We start from the raw sequence: 24,480 nt of genomic DNA, 5'->3' as shown, positions 1-24,480 counted from the left end.
CCCCGCCCTCAACTCAGCAGGACAGGCCCTGCCCCAGCCCTGCTCCGGCCCCGCCCTCACCTCAGCAGGACAGGCTCCGCCCCAGCCCTGCTCCGGCCCCGCCTTCATCTAGCAAGACAGGCCACGCCCCAGCCCTGCTCCGGCCCCGCCCTCACCTCAGCAGGATAGGCCCCGCCCCCAGCTCAGCAGGACAAGCCCTGCCCCAGCCCTGCCCCAGCCTGGTCCTCACCCTCACAGGACCACCTGCCCCAGCCCGGCCCTCACCTCCAAAGGACCGCCTGCCCCGGCCCCGCCTTCACTTCCGCAGGACCGCCCACCCCGGCCCCGCCCTCACCTTCACAGGACCGCCCTCCCCGCCACAGGACCGCCCTCACCTCCACAGGACCGCCCTCACCTCCGCCAGGACCGCCCTCCCCGGCCCCGCCCTCACCTCCGCAGGACCGCCCTCCCCGCCTGCCCTCACCTCCGCAGGATAGCCCTCCCCGCCTGCCCTCACCTTCGCAGGACCGGCCATCAGCCGACAGCCGGAAGCCCAGGGTGCAGCTGCAGTAGTAGGAGCCAGGTGTGTTCTCGCACTTGTGGCCACACAGGCGGCCGGGGTAGCGCCGGCACTCATTGATGTCTGCAAGCAGAGGAGGAGGCGACTCAGGGGCGACGTCCCACCGCAGCAGCCCCCTGTGCCCTGGCTAGTCTGCCCAGTGTCTGTGGCCGCAGCTCCAGACCTCCCCCACCTCTTCGGCCTCACGGCTCAGGCAGAAGTACAAGTGACTCGCCCCAAAGCTCAGCAAGCAGCTTGGGGGGCGGGGTGGGGGGGCGCAGACCACACCCGGTCTGCCGGCCTGCCCACCAGGCAAGGCCTTACACCTTCCCGAGGACCCTTGGACATGTGCCCGCCCAGTGCCCGGCCTGGCCCGGAGGAGGGTCTGCCAGGATCTGACAAAGGGGTGAGGTGGAGACACCAGCCTCCCCTGGGGGAATCCTTGTTTGGGGTGACGGGCCTAGCCCAGCAGGGTGCCCCTCCTGGTGGCTCTCGTTGCCCTAGGCTGACAGCACAGCTTGGCCATGCGGCCCTGCAAGTAGGCAGTGAATGTCTGGGAAACCATGAACATTGGGGACATTTGGAGCAGCTGCTCCACAGGTGGGGCGGGTGTGGCCACATGGCTGGCAGCGGCAGGACTATACAGCGTGGGTCTCCTGACTCAGGGTCTTTTCTCTGGGAGCTGCCTGGACTTGGGGTTTTCTGAGGTGAGCAGAGAACAATGATGGACCCAAAGTTTAAGGCCACTCCACCCCGGTGCCAGGGGCTGGGGTCTCTTTGGTGCCCCCCTGGCCAGGACACCAGGCCCTAAGGAGGCCTGCAGGGACACCCATGTACCGGCCAGGTTCCCCAGGCCCTAAGGAGGCCTGCAGGGCACCCACGAACCAGCAGGGACACCCACGTACTCGGCAGGGACACCCACACACCAGCAGGGACACCCACATATTGGCAGGGACACCCTAGGCCCCAAGGACGCCTGCAGGACACCCACGTACTCAGCAGGTGTGGGGATATATGCCATTTAAACATGGCTGCACTATTGACAACTGCAGCCCCCACAGGCCTCTGCTGCACAGCATGTTGAGACTTGTCTCCAACATGTCGAGACTTGTCCGATGTGTTCTCCCAAACCCTATTGTCCCTTTACTGATTGACTTGTTTACCTGAATTCCTTCTTCCTTGCCACTCAAAGCCCATTGTTTCATTAATTGCCTTATTGATTGCTGTATTGACTATAAAATAAACTCCTGGGACTGAAGTGGGGGTCGACTCCTCAGAGTGACCCTCCTGGCCCCACTTCTCTGTAAGAGTTGTGCCGTTGGTTACTGTCTTCGCCGTCCCGATTACCGAAGCCGCTGCGACAAGCAGGTACACCCATGTACTGGTGGGGACACCCATGTACTGGTGGGGACACCCATGTACCAGCAGGGACACCCACATACTGGCAGGGATGCCCCAAAACCAGCAGGGACACCCACGTACTGGCAGGAACACCCTAGGCCCCAAGGAGGCCTACAGGACACCCACGTACTCGGCAGGTACGCCCACATACTCGGCAGGTACACCCACCTACCAGCAGAGACACCCACGTACTGGCAGGGACACCCTAGGCCCCAAGGAGGCCTGCAGGACACCCACGTACTCGGCAGGTATACCCATGTACTGGCGGGGACACCCATGTACCAGCAGGGACACCCACATACTGGCAGGGATGCCCCAAAACCAGCAGGGACACCCATGTACTGGCAGGGACACCCTAGGCCCCAAGGAGGCCTGCAGGATACCCACGTACTCGGCAGGGACACCCACATATTGGCAGGGACACCCTAGGCCCCAAGGAGGCCTGCAGGACGCCCATGTACTGGCAGGGACACCCATGTACTGGCAGGGACACTCTAGGCCCCAAGGAGGCCTGCAGGATGCCCACGTACCAACACATGTCCTGCTGATGCCATCGAAATAGTAACCAGCCTTGCATTCGCAGCGGAAACTTCCAGGGGAGTTCACACAGAGATGCCCTGGCCCACAGGGCTCTGAGGGCGATGAACACTCGTCTATATCTGACAAAGAAGAAAGAAAGACATATAAAGACCGTGAGGCAAGAAAGGAGCAAACTAGAGTGTTCATCCACAAAGCAGTTCCGTCTTGTTCTTTAACACGGATTTCGTGGAGCACCTACTGTGTCCAGGCCCCATGCTGGGGAGACAGAGCTGAAGGGACGCAGCCCCTACCCCCGGGGACGCCTGCTCTGACCACTCAGCGGTGACTCTAGCTAAGGGGACAGGCACTGAGAACATGCTCAGGGAGTTACAGGGTGGAGGGAACTCTTAGGCTGGCAGGGACCCAGGCAGGCTGGGCGGAGGAGGATGTCTTGGCCCTGGACCCCAAGATGGGAGCAGGTGGGGGCAGGTTCTAGGCAGAGAGAATAATGTAAGAGAAAAATGCCACACAGACGAATGGAGGGGCTTGTTTGGGGAGTTGTTGTTGGGTGCTGTGGAGTCAATTTCGACTGATGGGTGACCTCATGTGACAGAGAAGAACTGCCCCATAGCGTTTGCTAGGCTTCCTAAGTGAAGAATATTGAATATCCCATGGACGGCCAGAAGAATGAACAAATCTGTCTTGGAAGAAGTACAGCCAGAGTGCTCCTTAGAAGCAAGGTGGAGAGACTTGGTCTCACATACTTTGGAGATGTTATCAGGAGGGACAAGTCCCTAGAGAAGGACATCATGCTTGGTAAAGTAGAGGGTCAGTGAAAAAGAGGAAGACCCTCAACGAGATGGACTGACGCAGTGGCTGCAAAAATGGGCTCGAGCATAACAATGATTGTGAAGATGGTGCAGGACCGGGCAGTGTTTCGTTCTGTTGTACACGGGGTCGCTATTGAGTAGGAACCAGCTTGATGGCACCTAACAACAACAAATGTGAGAAGTTTGGATTACAAGGTTTGTGCAGCTGGAGCCAGCCTGGAAGGACTATACTGTGAGAGGTGTCTGTGCTCTGCTCTGCCAGCAATGGGCAGCCACGAGGGCTGCGAGCAGGGAGGGCTGCAAGCAGGGCGGGGACAGGAGCTTTCGGTTCCAGGCCTCACTGGGTCTGGAGGGCAGTAGGCTGGGGGCCGTGGAGGGGCTGAGGTTCTACTGCAACAGTCCAGGCAGGAGACGAGAAAGGCCTATGTTTGGGGATTGGCAGCGAGCTGGACGGGCAAGTGGGGATGGCTTCGCTTTGTGGCTCTCCTCTCCTCTTCCAGAGAAGGGGGTGCGTGCTGGGAGCAGAGAGAAACGTCAGTTCCAGAGTCTTAAACAATACCTACCGACACATCGGTTGCCCTCCTCGTTGAGGTGGTAGCCACGGCCACAGTTGGGCACGTTCTTCTGGCACGTGTAGGAGCCCTCTGTATTGATGCACGTCTGCCCCGCAGGGCACGGAGCACTGATACTCAAACACTCATTGATATCTGCAGTGGGGAGAGACGGGACACCGCGGTCAATTGTGGGGGCTTCCAGAACCCAACAGACAGATCCCCCCTTCTTTGTACGGCCACCAGCGGAGGCACCCCTGGGCCACACGGCAGCCTCCCGCTGGCCTCCTGGGTGTCACCGGCGCGCACTGCCAGATGTCTTCCTTAGACACCACCTCCCTGGTCCTCCACCTGCCCTGAGCCCGAAACACCTCCATTTGTCGCTGCAGCCAATGCAAACCTGCCTGCCTGGCTTTTCGGCCCTTCCGTGGTGACGCAACCAAGTCCCCTCTGAATCCCATCCCCGCCACAAGCCCTGAGGACTCTCAATCGCCACCATCAATTTGACGATTCCTACGCCACCCTGTATTCACGTACTGTGGGTTGAACTGTGTCCCCTGACAAGATACGTTGAGATCCTAACCCCTGCACCTGTGAACTTGACCTTGTTTGGAAATAGGGTCTTTGCAGATGTTATCGGTTTACAGGAGGTCATACTGGAGTACGGGGGTCCCTAACCTATATGAGCGGTGTCCTGAGAATAGAGCAGAAGAGACACAGAGAACGGGAGACAGAGGAAAGACGTTTATGATGCAGCATCAGCAAGCCAAGGATGCCTGGGGCCACCAGAAGCTGGGACAGAGGCATGGAACAGATGCTCCCGCAGAGCCTCAGAAGGAATCAACACTGCTGACACCCTGATCTTGGACTGCCAGCCTCCAGGACTGTGAGAGAACAAATTTCTGTTCTCCTTAACCACCCAGCTTGTGGTCTTTGTTCCGGCAGCTCCAGAAAACCAGTGACCTTACTCCACACTCAGGACCCGGCAGGGAGAAGCTTTGACGTTCTAGCCTTAGGTTTTGTTTGCTTATTTGAAAATAAACAGACAAAGCGTCTTTTTTAAAAAAAAAAAAAAAAAAAAGGAATAAAGCCTGAACTTGGTTGCAAGGGGCATCCGCCTCCACACACAAAAAGGCCAGGGTTAATGGAGACTCTGGGAGCCGGAACTGTGGCTTTCGATGCCAGCGTTGAGGACCCAGAGAAATAATGCAAAGAAACCAAGTGCCACCAGGCTGGGCGCCAGCCAACGGCCTCTCCCACCCGCCCTGGGCCTCTGTGGAGATCCTGCTGCTGCCCCTGATCTCGGGGAGACAGTGAGGGGACTGTCCCTCTTCCTGCTTCTCCTGTGCCTCAGCCCCTACACAAGGTTACACCCTGGAAGGGGCAAAGTCTGGGCGAGGCTGAGACTTGAAAATGCCCCTTCTTTGTGGAAATCAGGGCTGACCTGCCATGAGTTTAGGTTTCCGGCCTCATCCTCGGAGATCCCCCAAGTAGGCTGCAGGTCCGGGCAGGTCCCTCCTCCTCCCCACTCACTGCTCCGTGGCCCCCCGTGCTGAGCAATGACTGCTTGTTGGCAGGGAGCTGACCAGGAGGCTGACCAGGGGTCACCTGGTGGCCAAGCTGAGACCCCCACCATTCAAATGCCTCCCTGCCCAGGATGAAATGAAGCTGTAAGGGACTAAGACTGGGCTTGAGTTCAGATGAGGTCCCTGTCCTAAGGGGCCACTGTTCTACGGGCCTTTAAATAGTTTGGGTTGAATGTACATCAATGTTTACTGCAGTACTTTTCACGATAGCCTGGTGACGCAATGGTAAAGCTCTTGGCTGCTAACCAAAAGGTCGGCATTTCAAACCCCCCAGTCGCTCCACGGGAGAAAAGACCTGCTGATCCGCTCCCGTAAAGATTTCGGCCCAGGAAACCCTGTGGGGCACTTCCACTCTGTCCGACGAGATCGCTATGAGTCAGAATCAATCTGATGGCACAGAACAGCATAGCCATACAATGGAATACAACTCAGCCACAAAGAGGAATGAACTCTTGATAAATACAACATGGACCAACCTTGACAACGCTGAGGGAAAGACGTCAACCACAAAAGCACAAATACTGTGTGCGCTCACTCAGAGGTCAAGAATAGGCAAATGTATAGATACCAAAGTTGTCAGTGGTTACCAGGGCGGGAGGGAGGGGGAAAGGGGGCCCGGTGTTTGGGAACAGTGAGTTTCTGTTTGTGGTGAGGGAAATTGGGCATCAGTTAAGGGTAACGGTTGCACAGAATGATTAATGTGATTTGATATCACTAAGCTGTGTACCTGGAAAAGGCTGAATTGGTCAATGCTGTGTTATATCCATTTTTACAACAACAACAAAAAGAGCAGCTGCTGATGTACAGGCAAACACCTCATGGGAGTTGTTTTCCTGGTTTGGAGATTTAGGGGCATGTTTTCAGGGGACATCCCGGTTGATTGGCCTAATACTGTGCTTGGTGCTTCTGTTCTGTCTCCTACTTCCTTGCGTAGTTCCTGGGGTCTTTAAAGCTTGCTAGCAGCCATCCAAGTTACAACAATTGGTCTCCGTTTGCCGGGAGCAATGGGATAGCCAGGAATTGTTGTTCTATGTAGTGCAGGGGCCTATCAAGGGAAAATAGTGCCTGTGGCAATTAGTTTTAAATTGCTGAATGATCTCTCACACAGTGGAAACAGGGATGGCCAACAGAAACTGCTCATTAGTGCCTCTCCTCAAGCAGCACGTGCCCTACCTGCCATCCCTGGTGCCCTGGAGTCGGTTCTGACTCATAAAGACCCCACAGGACAGAGTAAAAGTGCCCCAGAGGGTTCCCAAGGCTGTAATCTTTCCGGAAGCAGACCACCAGGTCTTTTCTCCCTCGGACCACTGGTGGGTTCAAACTGCCGACCTTTCAGTTAGCAGCCGAGCACTTAACCACTGTACCACCAGGGCTCCCGTGAGAGTCAGGAATAGTTGGGAAAAATGGAATGTGTGGCTAAGTGACTCCATGAACAACTGCCTCCTTTGCCATGAGACCAGAACTAGATGGTGCCTGGCTACCATTACTGAACGTTTTGATCAAAGATTCTATAGCAGAATCCTGATTAAAAGGGGGAAAATGTGGAACAGAATTTCAAATTTTAATAGAATCCAAAACAAAAGCAAACCCGTTGCCGTGGAGTCAATTCTGACTCATACTGACCCTACAGGACAGAATAGAACTGCCCTATAGGGTTTCCAAGGAGCGCCTGGTGGATTCAAACCGCTGACCTTTTGGTTAGCAGGCAAACTCTTAACCACCACGCCACCAGGGTTCTCATAAAATCGGGGGCCATGGAGGCTGGATGGCGCATTCCCCCCTTCCCCGCAACTATTGCCCTGAGATAATCTTTAAACCTTAAACCAAAACTGTCCCCTGAAGTCATCTTTCAACCAAACAGTAGTTTAGCTTAATTAGTAATGGATGTCTGCCTTGAGCATTGTGCTCTTTTAAAGAATTATCTACGTGGGATCAAACTGACAACAGCATCTGGAAAGGTCAGACAGGAAGCTTAGCGGGTGGTGGTGAGTTTCTCTTAACAGTAGTGGAATAATCTGGAAAAGGATGATGAGAGTGGCGCAGCTCGCAGCGATCGATGTGACTGGATTGCACATCTAGAAACTGTTCAACTGGTGTATGTTTTGCTGTATATATTTTCCCAAAAAAAATGAAAAAATATATATATATGTAGGGTAGAAAAAAGACAAACAACTTTCAGGGCTAACTACCATTTCAAATCCAAGAGCAGTATGGATTTATCTAAGGCTGAGGTCTCTCAAATAACAGAGGTTCGCAGCACCTGGCCCACAGCGGTGCTGGCCTTTTAAGAGGTGTCGTCGGATTTGACTCCACGGCAATGGGTTTGTCTGTTGTTTTTTTTTAGGTTCTAACCAGGGCCTGCCTACAACTCGGATCAGAAAAGTCTCTCTGACTTCAAAGGCAGGACCCAGAAGCTTCTGTCGAGCAGAGGACAAGGGAAGGCAGGGGCCTATCAGAAGAACGAACAAATCTGTCCTGGAAGAAGTACAACCAGAATGCTCCTCAGAAGCAAGGACAGCGAGACTTTGTCTCACGTACTTTGGACATGTTGTCAGGAGGGATCAGTCCCAGAGAAGGACATCATGCTTGGTAAAGCAGAGGGCCCGTGAAAAAGAGGAAGACCTTCAACGACATGGATTGACACAGTGGCTGCAACAATGGGCTCAAGCACAATGATTGTGAGGATGGCGCAGGACCGGGCAGTGTTTCGTTGTGTTGTGCATGGGATTGCTGAGTCGAAACCGACTCAAGGGCACCTAACAACAACCCCCCAAAAAAATCACTGCCATAGCGACCCTGCAGTACAGAGTAGAACTGCCCCATAGGGTTTCCAAGGCTGTAATCTTTACAGAAGCGGACTGCCACATCTTTCTCCCATGGAGAAACTTCAATGGCCAATAGAAACTACTCGTTACCGCCCTCCTGAAGCAGTGCCCAGGGCACGTGCCCTGCCTACCATGCCTTAGTTCGCCTCTGAGGGAAGGCCGGTGGATCCGTACTCAAACGCTGGCATGAAACAGTGACAGAGCCAGGTGGCTCACCCGGGCGACTCCAGGAGAAAGGAGGGGCCCACTCCTGCCTTTACAGAACAGGTAACTGGCTGGCGACCCACACGGCTCCTCGCACTTACACAGTCTCACCCAGACCTTCTATTTTTACACTAAATTCACATGTACTATCTTTTCCTTTCCCATTGAGCTTCCTCTGATATCAACGCCGTATTTTTTTAAACAATTTTTTAACCACTAAAATGGCTTGTGGCAGGGAACCACCACGTTATCAAGTGCTTCCCCCGGAACCAGGTGCTTCACAATCACCTTGTTTAATCCTTGCCTCATGCCCATCAGCCAGATCTTTATTATTCTCATTTTACAGAGGAGGAAACTGAGGCGCCAAGAGAAAATTCCATTAGGTCACTCAGTTCAAAACCAGGTGTCTCTGATTCCATAACTCAAGATCTTTCATCTATACTAATCAAAAACCAAATCAGCTGCCATCGAGGTGATTCCAACGGACAGTGACCTCGTGTGTGTAAGAGTAGAACTGTGCTCCATAGGGTTTTCAATGGCTGATTTTTTGAAAGTAGATTGCCAGACCTTTCTTCTGAGGTGCCTCTGGGTGAACTTGAACTGCCAAGCATGGTTAGCAGCAAATGTGTTAACCATTTGCACCACCCAGGGACTCCATCTATACTGTTGTTATTAGGTGTCATTGAGTCAATTCGAGTAGAATTGCCCCGTCGGGTTTTCTTAGCTGTAATCTTTGCAAAGCAGATCACCAATTCTTTCTCCCACAGAGTGGCTGGGTGAGTTCAAACCACCAGCCTTTCAGTTAGCATTTGAGTGCTTAACCATTTGTGCCACCAGGGTTCTTTCTGTCTATGCAAGGGGTTGGCAAACTATGGCCCTTGGCCCGAATCCAGCTTGCTGACAATTTTTGTAAATAAAGTTTTATTGACACACAGCCTCACCCATTTGTTTACGCATTGTCTGTGGCTGCTTTCAAGCTATAACAGCAGAGTTGAGAAACTGCTACAGAAACCATATGTCCTGCAATGCCTGAGGTAATTACCATCTGGTCCTGTTCTGAGGACTGCGCAACGCCTGATATTCTAGCCCCATAACTGGATTGTCTGCCCGCCCTGAGGACCCCAGCAGCCCTGCAGCAGTGTGTCTTACCAATACAGTTGCCTAGAGCATCTTGTATAAAGCCACTCTTGCACTGTAGCTTGGGTCTGCAGCGGAAGGATCCCAGAGTATTCTGACAGATAAAATCGGGGAGGCAGTTATGAATACCACTCTCACACTCGTCAATATCTGGTACATCATAAAAAAAGGAAATTGTTAGCAAGAGTTCTGCCAGAAGCATCTTACAACACTTTAAAATAACAAGTTTTTTTTTTTTTTTTAATGCCCATTACTCAAAATATAACCCAAAACAATCCCATAGAAAGCTCCAATACAAACAGGGCTTCAGCTAGCCAAGTAATACTTGCACTGCTAAAGACTTAAACGCTGACTTTGTTCCCCGGCTCTTATGAAGCAAGCTTTCTGCTATATAATAAATAACTCAGGCATCTTCCTGACAGATATATTTTTTTCATTCCCAGCTAAGTGTATGTTTAGTTTAGATCACAACATAATTATCTTAGTGGCAATAAACATGATCCCTATAAACTTATTCATTTGGAAGTCTTCACAATATTTCAAATATTAACAGTGGTGACTATCATGATCAGATAACCAGGCTGCCTTCCCTTGAAGTTCAAGGATGTCAGATGTTCAAATGTGTATACTCAGCTGGCTCAGCCACTGGGTTCTCAGTATCCAAACCACCCAGCAAGTCCACAGGGATGGAATGAACTGAACCTTCTCAAAAGCCCTCAGATGGCAGGAGACGTGCCTTGCTTTGGAGTTAGCCTCCTGACTCGGTCAGCGTTTTCACACAAGTGGTTTTGTCATTCTGCAAGGCTCAAAACCCTCTGCAGAAAACTACATTCTAAACGATCCTCATCAGAGCCTTATCTGCCAAGTAACGTGTAGGTCCTGGTGGCAAAAGGCCGGCAGCCAGAAATGTCATGTTTTCAGACAGCGGAAGGGAATATGCTTTGAACTTCAAGGAAGCCTACAATTGGATGGAAGGCAGCTGCTGCACAAATAAAAATCTGCTTTTGTTTTTGTTTTTTTGTAGAAAGCACAAGTGAGCACCTGAAATTCATCCCGGATGTGGTTTTTAAACAATTGTGCACTGGGGCTTTTCAGAAATTCACACTCGCCACTGGCATTAACTTGGCACTGCAGAAGGCACCAATGACAGAACTGGCTGGGACTGGGGGGCTGCTGTCAGCTTTTCAGTGTTCTGATCGCTTCTACCCACACTGTCACGTTTAACCTCATTCCCCCCATGACACCCCCGGTACTGGTCAAGTCAGTATAAAAAACCAGTTGCCGTCAAGTCAGCTCCTATTCATGGCACCCCCATGTGTGTCAGAGTAGAACTGTGCTCCATTGGGTTTTCAATGGCTGATTTTTCAGACATAGATTGCCAGACCTTTCTTCTGAGGTGCCTCTGGGAGGACTGGAACCTCCAACCTTTCATTTAGCGGCTGAGTGCATTAGCCATTTGCACCACCCAGGGACCCCCCAAGCAGGTATAGCCACCCACATCACAACAGTCTGATCTGCAGCCAATCATGGGGATGGCACAGGACCAGGTGACATTTTGTTCCCTTGTGCGTAGGGTCACCATGAGCTGGAGACCAACTTGACGGCAGCGAACAACACCCCACAGAGGGGAAGCCGGCAGCCCTGGCAGCCACATGGGCGCACTGCACCACCAGAGCCCTTGACCAGAGAGCCCACTGCACCACGTATACTCCCGGGCGCCGGGTTGTTGGGCCAGAGCAGGTGCTAACCTTTGCAGTCATTGTCCTCCGTGAGCTCATAGCCTGTCCCGCAGCTGCTGTCCCGCTGACAGCGGAATGAGCCCACGGTATTGATGCAGGACTCGCCGAGTCGGCAGTTATGGCTGCCAGTGATACACTCATTGACATCTAGGAGAGAGCGAGACGGCAAGGAGTAACCAGCAAGAGCGCAGATTCGAACGCGTCATCCAAAGGAATCTCCCGGAAGGCACAGGGGAACTGGCTCTCAACATCCACGAGTCCCCATTCAACCTCGCTGGGTTCCCGCTATGACACACCAGGGCTGTGCCTAGAGGGGCATAGTGGGGCCTCGCTACAAAGTCCCCTGCTGTTTCAGAGAGATTGTTCTTTCACAGCACCTACTCATTAAGTGCCAGCCCTGGACTGGGACCACGTGACCCTCAATAAGCACATAAGGAGTGTGTCACCGTCCCCCTCTTGGGGACCAGAGGATGGGGGACTTGCCCAAAGCCCCTCTGTTGATCCTGGACTCAGAGCCCTGTCTGACCCCAACCCCAGCCCTCTTTCCCAGCATGTGGTCTGTCTTCTCTGGATGTGGCCTGGGCACCACTCAACTCCGGGGAGTACCAGAAATGCAGCACCGGTGTCCCCAACACTGCAGCCCCCCCCCCCTTGTGCAAAGCCGCAACCTGCTGGGACCTCAGGGACAGGCTCAGGCCACAGGTGCAGCATCGGGACCTTTACCTTCACATGAGACGCCGTCAGACAGCAGCTGGTAGCCCACAAAGCAAGAGCAGACGACCTCATTCCCCGTGTCACGGCACTGCTGTTTGCAAGGGCCGCCGCCTGCAGACAGAGCACGTGTGAGCAGGGGGCGGGGGTGCCGAACCCCTGCAAACCTCCACTTTCTCCAGTTCCACGGAGCAGAGGATGCAGAAAGGCGGAGTCCACGGGCCAGAGCCCACCCACCACCTTCCCACCCCCTGCCCTGCAGGAGATTCCCAGGTCTGGCTCTGGGCACCCCCAGGGGGCTGCCGCGTTAAGTCTCAGCTCTGGCTGACAACATGGGGGGAATGCAGGGCAGTCTCTGTAAGTTCTATGGAGCTGGGAGGGGCCGGGCAGAGAAGAACACCGAGCAGCGACGGACCCCACATGGGGCCGGGCCCTGGGCAGGCCCAGCTTGTCCCCACATCTCTCTCAAGCAGGGACTGCCACTACACAGCCTCAGCTCCCGCCACTTGCTCACCAGGTCTCCCCAAGTCTCCCTGGTGTCGCCCCACAACACACTCTCCCTATGGGGCAGCCCTAGTGTCCAATGGGCAGGTCCATCAGGATAAATCTCTACCAGGTAATGATCCTATGGGATAAATTTCCAGCTGCTGCCCAGGCCCTGTAGGGCCCCTGCCCACTTCTCCAGCACCCTCCTCTACCCCTCCACCCCCACCACTCCCACCAGCGCCCATCTGCTGTGGCACAGCGCCGTTGGTGTGGCTCCATGCCTCCACCTCCGCTGCCTAAGATACCCGGTCTGTGCCACCCTCCTCAGCTGTCGTAACAACTCCCCCTGGAAGACCCTCCCGGGTCACAGAGAGGATCACGAGGCTGCTGTGGATTAAATCGCGTCCCTCAAAAAGATACGTGAAGTCTTAACCCCGATACTTGTGAACGGGCTCTTGTTTGGGGAAATCAGGTCTTTCTTTGAAGATATTATCAGTGACATTAAAGAGGTCATACTGGAGTGGGTAGCCCTAATCCTTCTGAGTGGCATCTTATGAAAGGGGAGAAGAGACGTGGACCCACGCAAGGGAAGACACTGTGAATTCATCTCTAAGCAGCAAAGGAACGCCGAGGGCTGTTAGCAGCCACCAGAAGCTAAGACGAGGCCTGGGACAGTCCCTCTCTCAGCCCCTGGGCGGAGTCAGCATGGCCAACACCCCGATTGGATCTTCTAGCCTCCAAAACTGTGAGACAGTACATTTCTGTTCCTGAAAGCCATCCTCTTTCTGCTATTTAGTTATGGCAGCACTAGAAAGCTGAGACAGAGGCTTTCTGGGGTTCTCTGCTCCTTCCCTCCCTGCCAGGACTCGGTGCCGACCGTCCCTAACCACTGAGCACATGCTTGTGCCCTTAAGCTGAGTCCCTACTTAACCCAGTGACTCTCTCCCCGACCACAGGGCGAGTCACCGAATGAACCTGTGGAGCAGACCTACCGGTCTTGACATGCCAGACTGTTGCATGAAAGAAAAGCTTTATCACATGAAAAACAAACTTACAAGCCCCTCTGAAGCCTTCATTGGAAAACGGCTCTCTTGCGGGACAAATGAACATTACTGAATGTCCTCTCTGGGTCAGGCGTTCTTGGTCTCAGGGTCACAAAGATCAATAACACTTTGCCCCATCCCAAGGGACCCCAAGCTGGCGTCCACAGAGCCTGTAACTTGGGAATGTTCAGGCAGAACACGTGGTGCTAGGGCTTCCAATGCCAGCTTTCCACCTACGGCCCCTTCTCTGTAAGCCCACCCCTCTCCAGCCCTCCCCACCAGGCCACAGGTCCAAGGACGCTGAAGGGAAGAAGGCAGGAGCCCAGGAGTGGCAGGATGACAGACCTGACTCCCCGCCAAAGGGCACCTCCCGGGGTGAACCTGAACAAAACCACTGGGGCTCAAACTCCCAATGAGATTAGCGTCGACTTTCTTTCAGGTTTGATGAAGCACCGAAAGGCACGGGGAGATGACGGATTCTCACCTCGGCAGCGGTCATTAAGGTACGGGTCTTCTTGTTCCTCCTCACCCTCAGAAATTTTAGCTAAGGGGGAAGGGAAAAAAAGGCAAGCATCCATATGAACACATTGTTTCATCCTAGAAGAAACTTCAAATACTGTATCTTCTTGTAAACATCAGCCAGTAATGCCCATTTATAGGAGTCCCTGGGTGACGCAAATGGTTGAGTGCTCAACTAACTGAAAGGCTGGCAGTTCAAGTTCACCCAGAGGTGCCTCAGAAGAAAAGCCGGGAGATCTACTTCTGAAACAGCAGCCACTGAAAACCCTGTGGAGCACAGTTCTACTCTGACTCACATGGGGTCACCATGAGTCAGAGTCGACTCAACAGCAACTGTTTTTTTCTTTTTTTTTTTTTGTTTTAATGCCCATTTGTAAATACTACAATCAGCTAAGTATTCATTTTATCCTTTTTAAAACAGAACTATGCTCATAAGTGTAATGAAATCTCAGAGATCTATGATAACAGAAACAACACTGGCACAATTTCCTATAATCATCAACTTCACGCTGAGTGCTGTTACGGAGTCCAAATACCTCGAATGTTTGAGCAAACGCAGTCACAGCCCTAATGTAAAGCAAGTCACATCCCCCAAACCTGAAACAATGCACATGGTAAAAGCTTACTTCGTACACTTTGGCTGTATTATGGATTGAATTGTACCCCTCTCCCCCCAAAAATATGTGTTGGAATCCTAACTCCTGTACCCGTGGATGTAATCCCGTTTGGGAATAGGGTTTTCTTTGTTTCGTTAATGAGGCCATATCAGTACAGGGTGAGTCCTAACCCTAATCACTTCCGAGTCCTAAAAGGAGCAGGTTAGACACAGCGGCAAGCACAAACAGGCGTTGGGGGGCCCCAAGGATGGCTGGCTACCAAACGCTGGAACAAAGAAGGACTTCCCCAGAGCCACGCACTGAGCTTGGATCTCAAGGCTCCTGACTCATGCAACAGTAAATGTCTGTTCTTATAAGCCACCGAGCTTGTGGTACATTGTTACGGCAGTCACAGGAGACTCAGATAGGGGCTAAGTGCCAAATGTGAAGCCACTGGTAGCTCTGGCATAACAGAGAAATGGATTCGTCCATTCAACTCGGGCAGTTACAGCCAAGGGTGTAGAAGTCACAGCCCACGTGCAGCTGCTGGCCCTCTAGCCGCCAGGGGTGCAATGGCAGAGTCCCCACACCCACGGGGCAGTCAAAGCCGGATGTGGCTGCTTCTGAAGCCAACAACAGGGATCAGGAGCCAGGCTGGGCACACGAGAAGTTCCTGCCAATGTCCTTTTCTACCCAGCTTCCTTGGACAAAGGACCATAAGGGGCAAGAGGCTTATGCAGCACATGGGTGGGGAAAAAACCCATTGCCATGAGTCGATTTCAACCCATAGCGACCCTGTAGGACACAGAAGAACTGCCCATAGGATTTCCAAGGCTGTAATCTTTACGTTGGCAGACTGCCACATCTTTCTTCCATGGACTGGTGGGTTGGAACCGCCCACCTTTCAGTTAGCAGCCTAATGCTTAATCACTGCACCACCATGTTTCCTTATGGGTAGGAAGAAGCCCTAGAAATACTCAAAAATCAAGCCCTCTGGTATTTAGGACGTTTCCACAGGAGGAAATGACTGATCACAACTGAACAGCAATGACGTGGCAGTAGTAGGTGGAAAAGGCATAAATCAATGTTGTAGCCACAGCATGATCACACCTATGTGGAAGAAACTATGCTAGACATAGAAAACAACATGCCCAAAGGGAAACAGTGTTTATCTCTGGGGCTGAGTTTCTTTTCCTTCTTTCCTTCTATATTTTCTAAAACGCCTGCCATGAGCATAATATAAGCATAGTGGAAAAATAAACATCATTAAGAAAAAAATATCAGTAATGCTGTCTAAAAGTCAATGTAGCCTAACTTATATGCACTATGTATATAACTTATATGTACTAACTATGTATTTTAGGAGCTATTAAAATATGTTATTTTCAGGCACCATCAAGTTGGTTTTCAACTCATAGCAACCCCATGTGACAGAGTAGAACTGCCCCATAGGGTTTCCTAGGCTGTAATCTTTACAGGAGCAGATTGCCAGGTCTTTCCGCCAAGGAGCCGCTGGGTGGGTTTGAACTGCTGACATTTCAGTTAGCAGCTGGGCTCTTAACCATTGCACCACCAAGACTTCTTATTAAAATATGATGCCTGTTAAAACCTGTTGCTGTTGAGTCAATTCCAAATTATGGTGACCCCATATGGTACAGGGACCTTGTCTATGCTGTGTCCTTGACCCTCCAACCCATTTGTTGAATAAACTGAATGAGCGTTCAAAGAACTTCTAATCTGGGGAGGAGCTAACTAAGCAAAGGCCATTTAGGGTGGAGTCATGTCTTCCTGGCTAGGAGTCTGGGAAGCACCTTCCATCTGGTTTATTTAATTTGGAGACACTTCATTCCCTCGATGCATGCAATTCAGGAAAAACACCAAGTCCCCTCCATGTGCCAGGCACAGGCCAGGGGGCCCAGAGGCACGTATGGATCCAATCCCATCCCTCAAAGGGCTCACAGTGAGGAGGGAGGGTGGGCCCATCAGAAACTAGTTACCACCCGTGTGATGAGGTCATCAAGGTTTGTGCCATGTTCCATGGAGGCCAGCAAGCCTGGAAAGACCATTAGACCTGCTAGCAAACAGATCTGACCCTGAGCTTGCCCAGCCTCAGTGTCTCAATGTGTAGAATGGGAATCACTGGACCCACAAGATGCCCGAGCACAGTTCTCAAACTAACTGTGGCAAATGACCAGCTCTCTTTCCCCAGTCTGGGACCAATACGTTGATCCAATAAACCAGTTGCTATTGAGTCAACTTTGACTCACGATGACCCCATGTGTGTCAGGGTAGAACTGTGCTGCACAGGGTTTTCAGTGGCTGATTTTTCAGAAGTAGATCGCCAGGCCTTCCTTCCAAGCCATGTCTGGGTGCACTCGAACTTCCAACCTTTTAGTTAGCACATGAGTGTTAAACTGTTTACACCATCCAGGGATCAAATGCTTCTAGAAGTTTCTAAAGGCTTACTCCCAGTTTCTGTACTTAATTCATCACAGGCCAGCACCAGTCTGTGGCCCCTCAGAGCAGCCCTGCAGGAGACACGCTAGGCCCACAGTAAATGTTAGCAGGAGGGAGGAAGGCACATCTGAGGAAAGTCCGGGCAGGAACTGAAGCAGATGAAAGACGGGAGAGCGATAAGACATCTGGAGCCTCAGAAATTCCAGAGTGCGTTCATAAAACAAGCCATAAACCAGGGGAAATCCTCCCCAGAGACGCAGAGGAGTGCTCTCCCACCGGGATTAATATTGGGTTTGTTTACAGTGAAAATGTTATCTCTGATTTCAAAACCAAGCAGGGAACCAGAATGGGTCCCCCAGTGCCCCTTTATGGCTGGGACGGCTGTACACCAGCCCATGGCGTCTCTGCAGCCCTCAACTGAAAAAAAGACTGGTCCATCTGGCCCAGGACCCCAAAGCCACCGGGGGTGCAGCTGCAGTGAAGGAGGCCTGACTTAGAGACTGTGGTTGGAGCTGTGAACTCTTCTCTCAGAACCCCTTCCATAATCTCACCCAGTTGTAACAGGGTATGAAGCTCAGAGGGAAGAGGGCCCAAAGTCCCACAGCAAGGGTGGGACAGAGCGGACTCTTGAATTTTTCCAGGGTTATCTCCATTAAGGCCGGAAACTACCCCATAAATGAGAGGTTATCAGAAACCAGGAAGTTTCCTGAACCATGGAGCTGAACCATCCCCAGGGCTTTAGGCAAACAGAGGGCGGAGGACAGACAGCTGGGCATGCTCATGAAATGGCTCTGGGGGCCGCTCACCCACCTACTGAAGTTGTCACTGTTAGTTGGCATCAAGTCTATTTGGACTCATGGCGACCCCATAGGGTTTTCAAGGATGTGACCTTTCAAAAGCAGATCATCAAGGCCTTACTTCCAAGGTGCTTCTGGGTGGATCTGAGCCCAAGCCAAGCCTGTTGCCGTCGAGTCGATTCTGACTCATAGCAACCTTATAGGACAGAGTAGAACTGCCCCATAGAGCTTCCAAGGAGTGCCTGCTGGATTCGAACTGCCAGCCTCTTGGTTAGCAGCCTTAGCACTTAACCACTATACCACCAGGGTTTCCAGGTGGATTTGAACCACCAACCTGGTGGTGCCATGGTTAAGTGCTCAGCTGGGTTTAAACCCACCAGCAGCTCTGGGGGAGAAAAGTCTAGAGGGCTCACAAGAACAACAGTCCAGTGCTTAACTATTTGCTCCACCCAGGGACTCCTCCTTTGCTGATAAGTGACTATTATTTGAAAGCTCACAGCTCACTACAAAGCGTGATGCCTCCACTCTCCAGCCCACGCGTCACTGGCTCCATGTGGCGGGGGTGGGGGCGGGCACCAGCCAGGAGTCGGGAAGCCAGGTTCTCCCTCCTCTGCGTGTCAGCCACGTGACCTTGAGCATCAGGTCCTCCTCTGCGAAAGGAGGGTGAGGCCAGCTGCTGGCCGCTGCTCAGGGCCAGGGGAGCCTGGGGCCAGGGGAGGCCGGGGGAAATCAGGCTCGCAAAGGTTCCCGGAGCGCTCAACCCGAGCTGGGCAACTTATGAAGCAGGACTGTGATTATCCCCACATCACAGATGGGAGAACTGAGGCCTGGATAAATCAGTTCACCTGAAGCTCATGTTAGGGCCAGGACATGACCCCAGATCGGTCCGACTCTGGAGCACATGCTCTCCGTCTCCCCCCAGGTCCCGCCTCTCGGAAATGCCCGACAACTCAGATCAGTCTGTGCTGAGTTAGACAGCTGGCCGTGCACGCCCTCCCCACCCAGGAGGGAAGGCAGAGGGGACCTACCTGTCTCCTGGAGGTCGCCGACGTCCCCCGGCGTGAAGTCTGCGCTCTCCTGCCCCTTCACGCAGCACGCCCGGAAGACCAGCCCACACTGGTAGCCGGCCATGAGGCTGTACTCGCAGCTTTGGCCCTGGGCCTGGGCCGCCCTCCCCAGCAGGCAGCAGTGACAGCACCTCTGCAGACAGGTGGAGACCACACGGAGAAGCTGGCTGGTCGGCCAGGTGGGGCCCGGGCGGGGGGCTCGGCTGGCAGTAACCTGGGCCTTACTGCTCCCAAATCTCGTAGGTCCCGGCATGTGCTGCACCCACCCCTCCTGCCCCGATACCCAACTGCCTTCCTCAACACCCCTGTCCAGTGGCCAGCGGGCTTTGCCTACACACCTCCAGGAATGCGGAGCCTCGTACAGGGGCCACAAGAGCCCCCCAAGGAGCCCGTTCCTTGTGTGTGGTCTAAGATTTTTCTAGCCAGGCCCCAAAGAAGGCATGAGGACTGTGTCCCTCTCTCCCAAGCCCGTTCGGTGGTCTGGGCAGCAGGAAAGACAGCCTGCATTTGACAAGCACGAGTGTCCCCGGGCAAGGGATAAAGCAAGGGACAGAGTGACTGCCTGTCTCCTGCACCCCTGCGTTCCCCAACGTACATGTGAGCCCCATGTCCTCATGCCTGAGCTCCTGAACCACACTCCCCTTGCCCACAAAAAGCCCCACTTCAGTCCTCCCTAAGTGGGGATCCTAAAAAGGACTCAGAACTTTCCAGAAAGCCCAGAGTGGGAGCCCAGGAGGTGTGGTTTTTGCTGTAGTTTCCGTGAAGGTTGATGGGCCTTCCACACTGCTTATTCTACCCCGCTGCTGCCAGAAAAGAGTGGGAGTGCTTGTTAACGAGTCCACCTTTCAGGGTGTGAGTCATGCTTCCCAGAAACACAAATCACTCGTCTGCCGAAGAGATCTGCTCCCACTCCCACAGAATGTTCCACACTTTTCCACACCTCCTTTTCTCTCATGTCTGGGGACACTGGCACAGCCGTCTGCCAGACGGACGGCGTCTGCAGAGCCCAGCCCTGTCCTGGAGACGGTCATCAGACGCTCGGGATTCCCAGGAAACCCCGGACCACACCAACCCACCCTCACCCTACACAGCTCCCTTGTGCCAGCAGCCTCCCTGCACGAAAGCCTGCAGAGGCCCAGAGTGGGTGGGCCCTGGACCCCACTCCCGGCCTGCGGAGTCCTCTCCACATCCCAGACTGTGTGGGGAGAGAATTCCCAGACAGAAAGGGCTGGGCCAGAGAACCCACGGCCCCTCCTGGAATCCTGACTTCATTCCTTTGGATTCTTGCTCCTTGCAGTCCCTTCCTCACCGTCCTAACTGGGGATGGGACATCTTTCTCCAGGGAACTCATTCCCCTCACCCGGCACCTCCAGCAGAAGCCTGAGGATCAGGCTGACTTCCAAACCCAAGCTCCCTGTCAGTCTTGCTTTTCCCCCCTCAGCAGGTAGCAGGGAGGGACAGTCTGACCAAACCAAAAACTGAACCCTTTGCCGTCAAGTGGATTCCGACTCATAGCAACCCTACAGGACAGAGTAGAACCGCCCCATAGGATTTCCAAGGAGCGCCTGGTGGATTTCAACTGCCAACTTCTTGGTTAGCAGCCGAGCTCTTAACCACTGAGCCACCAGGGCTCCGACAGTCTGACGGCATTCCTTTATTTACAGTTTTCAGAGCTAGGTGTGCTGTTAGGAACTTCTCACCTTCTACAGTGACAGGGACCTGAGTCACCTGGCCTGGCCTTGGAGACCCAGGATTGGCTGTGTAGAGATTGCCCTGCTGCCTCCCAGGCCCCTCACCTGCTGGGTGCGGGAGGACCCTCAGGGCCGCTGCTGAGAGGCCACTTTGGGGTGTGGTCCTCCCTGAACTTCAGTTTCCTCCTCTAGGATGGCTGTGGTCATGTAACATCAGAGGCCTTGGGGGGGCCCATTCTGAGCTCCACCCAATGAGCCCTAGGGCAGGGAAGCTGTAGGGGCTCCTGGGGGTGGGGGAATGGAGGGTCCCTACCCTGAGCAGAGAAGAAGCTCCTAAGGCCCTGACCTCAGAGGACCCCTGCTGGCCTCTGTGTTGCTGTCCGGGGACTGGAGGTCCTCAGCAAGGCTGGTCACATCATCCCTGTCTCCCCAGCGTGGGCCGGGCCAGGGTTTCCTGACTAAACGCGAGGAGCTGGGGACATGCACGGTTCTGCCACCCTCCTGGCTGGGCACCCCCGCTGCCGCACACTCACAGGAGAGGTGGACTCAGAGCAGGGGCACAGAGGGAAAGAGCCCAGGCTCCCTGCTGATGGACAGCACTGGCTGGGAGGGGGAAGGGCCTGCTGGCTGGGAGTGGGGCTCAAGGCATGTTGAGCTGGGAGGGAACCTGGGGCCTGCTGGCTGGCAGGGGGTGCAGGGCCTGGGGAGCCCAGGGCCTGCTGAGCTGGGAGAGTCAGGGCCTGCTGTCTAGGAGGGGGCCCAGGTCCTGCTGGCTGGAAAGGAATGTGGGGCATGCTGAGCTGGGAGGGGGAGCCAGGACCTGCCGGCTGGGAGGGGAGCAGGCAGCAGGCCCAGCGCCCCGGGCCTCACCTTCACAAACATGGCCTCGAGGCTGGCGGCGTTGTCCCCCTGCGGTGTGGTGCAGCCGTCGTTGGCCAGGTTGATGCCGGTGGCACAGTGCAGCTCCTCCAGCTGGCTATGGCAGCACTGCTCCTGGACCATCCTGCAGGTGGAGGGCAGTGGGCCAGGGCTCCATGGGCAGGGCAGGAGCCCTCACAACGGGAGCTCTGCCATCTGTCGCGTGGCCTCCCCCTGCACACGCGGCTTCCCCTCCGCACACGCACCCGTACAGAAGGCGCTCAATAAAGAACAAATGCAGGTGGTGACTGGGGTGCGAGTCGAGACCCAGCCTTGCAGCCTGGAGCAACCAATTCACCTCAGACCTCTGAGTCTCACCCCGACAACACTCCCACATTCTAGAACAAAAGATGCTGGTGCCAACACCAGGCCAGACCCTTTCACCCTTTATGAGACTGAATCCTTTGCAAGGATCATCCCCCCAGTGGCCAGATTCAGAGGTGACGCATTCACAGAAGTGAGGGGGCTGGCCCAAGGCATGGTAGCAACGGTGGCAATGGCGGTGCCCGGCCATGGCACACACATCTCCCAGCCCTGTCAGGGGCTCCAGGGAGAAAGTCCTCGGGGCCCAAGGAGCCAAGTGTGGAGGCAGGAGGAACTGGCTTCTCGGGCAGGCGGGTGAGAGCTGTGTGTGAGTCACTGGTGGCTCCCAACCAAATCCAAAATAGCTCCAGCTGCTGCCAAAGCCAGCAGAGGCGAGAGGAGCCGCCCAGCCTACACCTGTCCAGGCCAAGAGGGTGGGCCACCTCTGCCGCGGATAGTGGCTCTCAGCCCCCCTTTTCCCACCCCTGCCCTTGTGGGGCTGAAGGTCTGTACCCAGCTGTCCCTGTGCTTCCAGAGCTGCCCTCAGGCTCCAGGACAGATTTGTCTATACTGTGCTAGCATACATTTTACACATGCTTTCGGTGGATTTGCAAATAACGGGCATTTCACTAAATTGTCTGAGAGCAACGACGTGACCCTACACAACAGAGTAGGACTGCCCCGTTGGGTTTCCTAAACTGTAATCTTTACAGATTGCCAGGTCTTTTTGCTCCTGTGGAGCGGCCAGTGAGTTCAAACCACTGACCTTTTGGTTAGCGGCTGAGCGCTTAACCATTGCACCACCAGAGCTCCTTTATAACAAACTTCAACAAAACAAACCCACTGCCGTCAAGTCAATCCCAACTCATAGCGACCCTATAGGACAGAGTAGAACTGCCCCATAGGGTTTCCCAGGCTGTAGTCTTTATGGAAAGGGGCCCCGATGGCGCAGCGGTTAAAGCACTCAGCCGTGAACCGAAAAGTCGGCAGTTCTAACCCACCAGCTGCTCTGTGGGAGAAAGATGTGGCAGTCAGTTTCCATAAAGTTTACAGCCTTAGAAACCCTATGGGCAGTTCTACTCTGTCCTATACGGTCGCTATGAGTCAGAATCGACGCAAAGGCAGTGGGTTTGGTTTTGGTTTTTTGAATCTTTATGGAAGCTGACTGCCACATCTTTCTCCCTCGGAGAGGCTGGTGAGTTCAAACCACTGATCTTTCAGTTAGTAGCTGAGCGCTTAACCACTGCGCCACCAGGGCTCTAGAATCCCGTTTCACAAGTAGGGTCCCAAGTGCCACCCGACCTCTCTGGCCCCAGTTCCTTCGTCTGCTCTTTGGGGGTTCGGCTGGCTGACTCCCTCTCTTCTGGGTTTTCCTAAGTCTTTGATTTCAGTAAATACTCCTAGCGTTTTGCTTTCTGGCGCTAGTTTCATACGTCACCTCTGATCATTTCAGTGACTCTGAAAGGAAGGTATCATGGTCCCTGTTTTACATCTGGGGATACTGAGACTCGGAGCTGACTCAAGTCACACAGCTGGAAACCCAACCCAGATCAGCCCAACTCCCCGGCCCGCACTCCTGCTCGGGGCAGGCTGCCTCTCGTCATCGCCATCTGTAAACAGAACGCTTGGCGCCGAGCGCCCGGCTTCACAACTGCCAACGGGCGGCCCGGCTGACATTTCCAGCACTCCGCCACGCCAGGAGCCAACATCTCGGCTCACGCTCGTCACACGCTCTGCAAATCCTGAGGGCGTGGTCTTCCAGTCAGCTCAGATAATCCGTGTCTCCTGTTTCCGCTTCCTTCCTTTGGTCTATAGGGAGTGCTTTGGTTTTTAAAATTCCTAAACTGAGATTTACATCCTGCTTCCGGGCTGGCCGGCGGCTTACGCGCACTGAGAACCCAAACACTGAGCTCCAGAATGGGCACCAGACCTCCCCCTCCTCCGCCTGCGCCCCGCTCACACATGCCTCCTGTGACAGCTCCCCACCCAGCACCCCATGGCTGCCAGTTAGATACGGAGAAGGCAACTGGATGTCAGATGGTGGAATGCTTCCACACTCTCGCCTTTCCTGCGCTTGCAGGTGTGGGTTCAAATCCTCAAGCCAGCACTGACGGGCTGTGTGCCCTGGCGAAAGCTCGGTGTGCTCATCTGTACAATGGGATTGCTGCAGGGCACCTGGATGGACATCACATGGCATTGCATCGTGAGCACCACTGCCAATTTTCATCACTTATTCTAAGCTAAGCTTATGCTCTCCCGAAACTTCCAGGGAGCTGGAGTCACTTTAGGGAGTAACCAGTTACCTCTGAGTTGACTGCAACTCATGGTGACCCCGTGCGTTTCATAACAGAACTGTGCTCCATAGGGTTTTCAGTGGCTGGTTTTTTTGGAAGTAGGTCGCCAAGCCTTTCTTCCGAGGTGCCTCTGGGTGGTCTTGAACCTCCAACCTTTTGGTTAGCAGCCGAGCGCTTAACTGTTGGCACCACCCAGGGACCAATTTAGGGAGAGAGGAATAAAAATCTTCAGTCCAGTGGTTGGCTACTGCACAAGGGGTCTGGCAGA

General features: G+C 53.9%; 1 protein-coding gene across 2 annotated transcripts in view; it reads right to left on the bottom strand.

Moving 5' to 3' along the window:
- FBLN1 (fibulin 1) overlaps positions 1 to 24,480 on the bottom strand; it is a 124,618-nt gene that overhangs the window by 79,779 nt on the left and 20,359 nt on the right. For both annotated transcript variants that reach the window (XM_004380010.1, XM_004380011.1), the window contains exons 3-11: positions 21,568 to 21,700; positions 18,968 to 19,139; positions 14,055 to 14,114; positions 12,054 to 12,155; positions 11,340 to 11,477; positions 9,604 to 9,741; positions 3,852 to 3,995; positions 2,470 to 2,598; positions 497 to 622 (exon numbers count right to left, since the gene is read on the bottom strand). In XM_004380010.1, coding sequence (XP_004380067.1) covers positions 497 to 622; positions 2,470 to 2,598; positions 3,852 to 3,995; positions 9,604 to 9,741; positions 11,340 to 11,477; positions 12,054 to 12,155; positions 14,055 to 14,114; positions 18,968 to 19,139; positions 21,568 to 21,700 — 1,142 coding nt within the window. The remainder of the gene's footprint in view (positions 1 to 496; positions 623 to 2,469; positions 2,599 to 3,851; positions 3,996 to 9,603; positions 9,742 to 11,339; positions 11,478 to 12,053; positions 12,156 to 14,054; positions 14,115 to 18,967; positions 19,140 to 21,567; positions 21,701 to 24,480) is intronic.

Source organism: Trichechus manatus, unplaced genomic scaffold, assembly GCF_000243295.1.
Source record: "Trichechus manatus latirostris isolate Lorelei unplaced genomic scaffold, TriManLat1.0 scaffold00069, whole genome shotgun sequence".
NCBI classification, from domain to species: domain Eukaryota; kingdom Metazoa; phylum Chordata; class Mammalia; order Sirenia; family Trichechidae; genus Trichechus; species Trichechus manatus.
Note: the sequence above shows the minus strand (reverse complement) of the source record. Positions and strands in the feature narration are given on the sequence as shown.